The sequence below is a fragment of the Malurus melanocephalus genome, unplaced genomic scaffold (assembly GCF_030028575.1).
Source record: "Malurus melanocephalus ecotype Western Australia unplaced genomic scaffold, MMel_1.1 scaffold_259, whole genome shotgun sequence".
NCBI classification, from domain to species: Eukaryota; Metazoa; Chordata; class Aves; order Passeriformes; family Maluridae; genus Malurus; species Malurus melanocephalus.
The window spans coordinates 196,876-204,801 of record NW_026623491.1 but is presented as its reverse complement, the minus strand read 5'-3'; the positions used below and the strand labels follow the sequence as shown (position 1 = coordinate 204,801).

General features: G+C 37.8%; 1 protein-coding gene across 2 annotated transcripts in view; it reads left to right on the top strand.

Annotated features, from left to right (window-relative positions):
• CRACR2A (calcium release activated channel regulator 2A) overlaps nt 1-7,926 on the top strand; it is a 52,407-nt gene that overhangs the window by 4,789 nt on the left and 39,692 nt on the right. For both annotated transcript variants that reach the window (XM_057375822.1, XM_057375823.1), the window contains exon 2: nt 4,780-5,018. In XM_057375822.1, coding sequence (XP_057231805.1) covers nt 4,851-5,018 — 168 coding nt within the window. In that variant the 5' untranslated portion in view covers nt 4,780-4,850. The remainder of the gene's footprint in view (nt 1-4,779; nt 5,019-7,926) is intronic.

Genomic DNA, 7,926 nt, shown 5'->3' with positions numbered 1-7,926 from the left:
CTTCTTAGCCAGTAATTTTCTGAAAAGGAGAAATTTAATTTCTCTTTGATGTATGTATAACACACAATGTGTTCTCCCAGGTATTTTTCCTCCTTGATTTCTGCTCTGCTCCCTTATCTTGAAATAAATAGGAAACGATTTTATGGAAACTTAAAACTTTTTTGTAGTATAAAAGAAGCTTCAAGCTTGCAGRTAACTAAGCAGGTGATCCTAATGGTTTCCTTAATCCTTTAAACCTATTCAGGTCTTCCTAGAGAGTTTCTTTTAAGACTGAAACTAAACTGCCTATTAAGATTGATTCTAAACAAGACTTGCTTCTCCCACACAAATCTTGCAGGAAAGGAATTTCTACAAAACTTAGTTTTTCCTTTTATAGGCCAGTGGATGTAAGATTCCTCTGTTGTCTGCCTTTGCTACTCCCCCGAAATTACTTCTGTGACACATTTCTTTCAGACTGTCTTCCCGTGGTCCCTCGTAGGAACTCCAGCCTGTCTCAGATGTCTCCCTGCAGAGTTAAACTTCCCACACCCGCTCCATTGTGYACAATCTCCTAAGATGAAGAGACATGAGAGATCATGTACATCATAAGAGAAGTGAATTAAGGCTGTGTAGAAGAGGCTTTGATGATGCATGTCATCACAAGCCTTTCTGACTTGCATGTTTKTACTTGAAAAGTCAAAACTGGAAGAATGAAAGTCCCCTTTTTTCATCCAGTTCTGTCTAGGTGTTCATATGCTTAGGCCAAGCTTTTTAATGCTTCCATGAGAGCTTAAAGGGTGTTTGTCTTAATCATAGTTGAGAAAACACAGATGTTTCTTGAGCACACTATTTTGTATCTCTGGTAGTTGTTTTAAGTATGGGACCTGATTTTTTTACCTCGGGTGGTCATAGAATCTGTTYTTAAATGGCCAGAAGTAACACTGAGGTCAGCTGCTCTGTTAGTCTTTCTCAAGGAATGAACGTCTCTGCTGTTATTTGCAGATTTGTGTTTGGTCTGTTCTTCCATGAAGGCAGAGCTGCACTGCCCTTGAATCCAGTGGTTTAGTGCTCCACCTTCTTTATCCTAGGGTGGGTTTTCATGTCTACCTTATCTGTCGTGTTTGCTTTTTGTGGATTGTATTATGTGCACAAGGAGCATTTTTCTCCAATCCTGTACCTGGAAAACTTCTGTGCACTTRAGGTTGGTTATTGTGCTGTCTTTGGTCTTAGCAGTCCCATTCCTCTGTCATTATCTGTAGGTCCTGCTTTTTCCCTTGATGGATCACTTGACCTTAATGAAGTGAAATAAACAATAACTTCCCAGTTTAAATTGAAAGGATTCTACAGCAGAGTTCACTGTCCGACTGGATGAACAGTTGTTCAAAGGCAGGGCAGAGCTATAGGGAGCAGAATTACTTCCTTGAGCAGGCTTGAGCCAACCTAAAATATTTGTGGTGATGCATTTTAACTTTAGGAGCTTTTCAGCATAAGGCTGAAAGATAACTAACTCTGACACTAAGTTATTTCTGAAGAGGTYCCTGTCCATGCGTCAGGCACACTACACTGCAGCTGTGGGTTATTTTAACAAAGATAATTTGGTGGAGGAAATAAATATTTCTTGTAGAAAAAGCATGCAATCTATTTTTTATTTTCTAGTGTTCATGCAGCATAAGTGTTCTCTCTCGTAAGAGTTTGTATAAATCCAAGGTGACCTTGGTATTAAGCTTACTATATTTTTCATCCGATGATGCGTTTTGAGTGTGCTGCAGAAAATTTATACCTATAGACACATGCTAAGAAAAATATTTCACTAAAACCTAAAAACTCAAGAGATATGAGGGCTGGCAAAACAACTCTCTATGTTTTTAACTATCACAATTAGGGAGAATGGGGTCGTCACACATTATAGCATATGAATTCTGTGGCTCAACATGGGTCTGCACTTCTAGAGATTGGTGATTTACAGTGGACCTGACTGGAAATGATGAAAATGTCATTTGGAATATTAACAGTGATGCTTTTTGCAGACCCGTCCAAAATTTACCTCATGATTAATGGACAAAACCCTCATAAATCAGCCATCCTTGTTTAATGTTTGGAGCTGTGCTTGTTTGCATCAGGTCCYGATATGACCTATTTTGCGTAGTGAAATGGGTTTGTAGCTAAAGGAATGGAAATCAAAGGTCTTAATAGAATTGATTTTGTAGGCCATTTGTTTTCCAAAGGAGATGGATGAGTGAATGGAACTACCTGTGTTATTTAAAACTGGCCTTGAGGTAATTACAGTGCTTATTCAGTAATGTGGGACAAATTGCAGTTTTAATCTTTTGTGTCATTACCAGCATTTGCAAAGTATCAGGACACTGTAGGAATTGCGATGAACGCTATCAGCTTTAGAAACTGCCATAAGGATTAAGAATTTTCGCGGATGCTCTAATTAATTTTCTGCTGTATTGAAGACACTCTTTGTGTAAAAGCTTTTATCGTGTGCATAAAAGGTGGGGCAACTTATGAGAAGGTGAGGCTCTCATGATGCATGTAATTTCACTTTGTGGTATGGAATTATTTAGAAAGCATGGTGATGTTTGCTGGCTTGTGCTGTTTGCTAACTGCAAACAACTTTATCAAAGTGTATATAGTGCCTTTTTGTTCCACCATCTTTAATCTGATTTTGTATTACTGTTCTTTCCCTTGCAATTGGCTATCTATTCTTTGCATAGATTTTTTTTTTTTCCTTAAGGAGGTCTGATGGACTGTGCAGAGGCAGGCACTAGCAGCTCTTACTATCATGACCAGCTTGGCCTGTTCCTGCAGTTGCAGTCTTTTGAGAAATTGTTGAGATGTGGGGGAAAAACAAAAATCCAATACATCTTGAGTCCGGGTCAGATCTTGTCAAGACCATGTTTAAGCTGCACTTGTCCCATTGATTTTTGGTATTTTTAAACTCTTTTTAAGTTAGTGTCATTGCTAAGTTGAAACTGATGGCCTGGTTTATTACCTGATAGGCTGGTGTCAGTCAGGAGTGAGCTGTATTGAAGTAAGTGAGGTTGTTGCGTGAAAGCAACATGAAAGGAGAATTTCATGCAGACTTTTAACCACTGTAGTCTGATTGTGGTTTCCATCTGATCCACTTGTGGGTGGCTACATACAGTGAGAGCAAAGATTCATCTGGCTCATGTACTGGTTTTAAGACTGTTATTGGAAACATCACGGAAGGGATTAAGAAACAGGGCAATTATGGRGTGATCTTTTCCTTTGTGTATCTTCCCAGCTACTGAATGTTGGTCAGATTTTCTAAGCTATAAATTTTCCTCATAAGAGAAAGAGATTTCAGCTGCTCAGGCAGCTGTAATAGCCAAAAAGTCCCTTGTTATGTGTGACCAGAATTCCCTGTGACAGCATTTTCTAGCCTTGTTAGTTATCCATGGCTGCTGGCATGGGTGCTCTGGCAGGTTTTGGTGCTACTTGGGGTGTGGAGTGTGGCTCGCCCCAGCAGAGCACTTGTGTTGGATAAAGGTGTGGGCAGGAGCTGTGTTCAAATGCCTGGTATTGGGGTTTATAAGGTACCCCTGGCTGCTGTACATTAAAATTGTTATTTCTGAGAGATTCTGAGAGAGGAGTTTCCTAAGCAGAATGATACTGGATTTAGCCATCCCTTGGCTTCTCTCATAGTGTTTTTTTCTTCTCCTGATTGTAATGCTGCTTAGAGTGGATTCTGGCAGCTAAGTTATTTGGCCATGTAGCCAAAGTTATTTCAGTTTTGGAAAGTGTTTGAACAACAGTCCTGGGATGATTGGAGCTGTAGAAGAGAGGAGGAGGGAGAAGAAAATTACCCATGCTTGTAGATTTTTGTCACATGGTTTCAGAGAGGGAGGGTGATTTTGCTCATCAAAGCCCTAGTTTGGTTTGAAGTCAGTGGGCTCTTTACAGTACATTTATACTTACATGCAATGTGGGGAGCCCAGCTGCTGGGCCCATGGCTGTCACAGAAATCACTTTGTCAYGGGACACTGTAAGTGTGACCTCTGTGAAGTTCCTGGAAGATGCTGTGTTTTAAGGGGTATCAAGCAGTGCCAGGTTTGAACTAATGCACAGAGTAAACCAGGCTGTGGCTGCGTTGCTCTGTCTGTGTGATCAGCACCTCTGCACCTTAAGAAGCTGCATAGACAAGCCTAAGGTCTTGTTTTCTCATATTCTAGCTTCACATCCATGCAGTGCCAATRCCTGTACTCTGAAGACAACATATGTTTCAGATGTAAACAATTTMCACTGTTCTCTGTTTGAGTTCTAGTCACATCAGTAATGTTGGATCAGAATCAGGCTACATTCTCCCATAATAGTCAAATGCCTTACAAAATTCTTTGTTCTGTTAAAAAATTTCAGACAAATTTGTGTCTACTTTGGGTAGACCTACTTAGAAAAGCAGACCTACAAATTCAAGATGAATAAATGAAGTCAAGTTATAGTGACTTTAAATTACTCTTGCATTTATTTACCTGTATTTCTTGTGTTTTCTTGTTCATGTTGATTGATTGTCCGTATTTCTTGTCAAACTTGCTGATTTTGCTTTGAGATTCCATGTCAGAGCTAGTTTTGCCTTCTCCTTCCCTCAGACTCCCCCTTCCTTATTCATCATCCCATTTGCAGTGTCTCTAGTGCAGCCGATCAAGGACAAGCATTTTCAAAAAGCTTTTTCTTCACCTAAGCTTTAGGGCCTAATTAAAGAAGTGGTTGCTAAGAGATTGTGGAAGCATCATTAAGAGGGTCTGATTTGTTTTTTTCTTTGCCTTCCATGCACAGGTTTCAGATCAGAATTTACAAGTAAATGGGATAGTAGCATCCCAGGATATTCCTGAGCTGAGATTGTGACAATGGAGAGACTAAAAGGAGACTGTGCCAGTCCTGTGCAACCAGGAGATGCAGAGAGGAGCAGGGCTGGAGAACAAGACCCAGAACTAACTGTGTTGGAAAAAGCGCAAGAATTCTTTCAGATTTGTGATCTGGAASGCAAAGGCTTTGTCACTCGTCAAGACATGCAGGTAAAACAAAATTGGTTATGTGAAATACACACCGAGAGAAGCCCCTAATGCCCTTAATGAGTTTAGACTGATAAAAGTGTTAACACCCTCCTCATGACTTTAGATATGTGGGATTAAAAATAATATCTTTGAAGTCTTATATATTGCTTGCATTTTTAACAGACAAAGCAACAAAAAAGTGGAAAATCAAAGTAAATTAAGTTTAGAAAAATGCCCCAGGAATTTAATTCCATTTTTGTTGAAAGTGTCGGAATGCCATTAAATTCATTACTTTGCAGTTTGCCACAAAGTCAGGGGTGTATTCAGTCTGCCAGTTCTATCCTTTTTTTCTGCAAAGTTATGTAAATGAAGTCTTTCACTGTGGCTTCACTGTCAGACAATGGTGGATCTYTCTCAGCTGGATCACATTTATATGTAGGAAGAATAGAGGAACAATATTTTTACCATTACTCAGTGTTTATAGAAATCTTGAGAAATTGTGCTTTATTTGTTTGAGGGCACAAATTCAGATTTGCTGAATATGCTGATGAAAAAAAGCAACTGCAYGTAACAAAATCTTTTGAAAATGTGATTGGTGCATATTGCAGAAGTGGTAAGATGATTTGAACCAGTATGTGGCAGAAAACAGGAATGTACTCATGCTCGACATGCAAAGCATAATTTGTGTTAATCCATTTCTGCTTCAGTACTTATGGATGAAATGGATTGGGCAGCAGGAGCAAAACAAATCCATTGTAGAATACTATCAAAGAAAGCATCTAACAGACAATTTAGAGACTTTCCGTGACCTCACAAACAAAGATGTGTTTGTATGTATGAAAATACAGTTGAAACAACTTTAACTACCTATTTTGGAAAAGCAAAAACCTTCTGAGTAAACTACTCAGTTTACTAACTCAAGAGCTTTGTGTGCAGTTGTGTTTTGCTGAGTTTTCTGACRACCCCTGTAAATCATACAAAGTTGAAAAAAGAGAGGAATGCAGATGCTTGCTCTCCTATAGGCTTTACCAATCTACATTAACTCACGGAAGTAATTGAATGCAAAARAACAGTAATAATTTTTGGTAAATCCAAACCCATGGAGAATTTAATGCATTACAATTTTATTGTCTTACTAAAACTGAATAGCATATATTTTTGCCAAATAGAAAATCCATTTTTGTATGTATACATATATAAAGAGTTTTAATACCTATATTTGCAAGTAATGTAAAATTATTTGTTTCTGTTTAATTCTAGGTTTATGCTTAAAGTGCTGAACTTGTACTGCAGGTTCTAAAACAGATATTGCAAAAATGCAGTAGAAACAGTTGCAAAGAGCAAATAGAGTACATTTCTTCTATTTCATCATGAGTGTTTGCTATATCTGACAACTTCAGTATGCGCATGTAAGAACTTTAATACAGAAATAAAGGTGCTCAGGACATTTGAGATTATGTTTCTTTCTATTTGCTTTTACTTCCTGTGCTTTTCATGRTGTTTGCTTCCTATAGGAAAGACATAAATCAATAAATATTTTTTGTCATTAAAAGGTACTAAGTGCTGATCACTTTTGCATTGTGCTGTTTGGTTGGTCTGTACTGCTTATCATTAATGAAGCTTTGCCTCAAATCTAGGATGCTAATGCTAAGCTTTTAAATCTTTAGCCWTGTGATACAAGGCAGGATTTCAAAGAGGGTGCTAAGTATCTGAAATTCARTTAATTTCAATGGAACAAATCTTGCAGAGTTTTATATGCCTATGATGTAAATATTCTAAAGGTTTGYTCCTTCTTGATTATATCATGTTGGGTTTTTTTGAGATGATATTAACAGTACAATTAAAAAAAATTCATTGCATTTCCAATTACCAAATGTACCCAACTTGCAAACCAACAAGACGTTTTCTGTAAAGGCAAGAAAGCAAATTCTACCTCAGAGTTGAAACCACAGTTTCATCCATTGGTCCTTGAGGTTATAAYGAATAATGAGAAATAGTGCTGTAAAATGTTTTATTCTAATATGCATTGCAGGACTGGGTTCAGATCTTGCTCTTAGCTATTTGACCTCTGTCCTTTTATTTAGCAGAGTAAAAGCTTGGTATTTTGAGAGAATTAAGCATAGACTTAATGAAAGCACAGACCACATTTGGTGACTGTGCAGATAGTTTCTTTTGAAGCTCCAGTGGAGTCTCTGAGTATGTTCTATTTTGCTTTTTTTCTTGAAAAAATTTAAGATCCTCATATTGAAAGGGTCTGTGTATTCTTACAGTAAGTCTGAAATGAGCAAATAAACCAAAACACAACTATGAGATCAATAACATTTTGTTTTCCTAACATCAAAACTCTTAAATTTTTATTAAGAATAAAACCAAGAGATTGGAAAAACATTGACTTAATCTTAGTAAGTGTGTCCTGGTTCATCAAAATCTGTAAATTATCCACAGGGAATTCATTGGAGCAAAATATTGGTACATTACTCAGAATCTTCTATTTTCATACCTTTTTTTTTTCAAGACAATTCAAGTAATTGTGGTGTTTTCTGCAATTTCTGTAAATTTAGTGTAAATTGCATTACACTGCAAATACACTGCAAAAATGCTGCATTAGGGCACTCCAGCTGTAGTTGGAGAGGCAGCTTTGCAGCAAGACTCACATGGAATAGCAGGTGAGTCTGTGTTTATGGCATGGTCAGACGGGCACTCCTTCAGCAGGTCCCAAACATCTGGCAGTAATAGTGCAGTTTTTGGTTTATTGAATGTARAAAGAGTGATTTGTTTGAAGCACCTTCTCCCTCATCAGTGCAGTGTTGCCTGTGAGACTTCTACTTTTTACTTTTAGAAAGATCCCCTTTAGATCTTAGAGAGTAAAATCCAGACTTTGGGAAAGATGGGTGTGTTTAAGAAACTGATGTCAGTAATTTATTTAAAC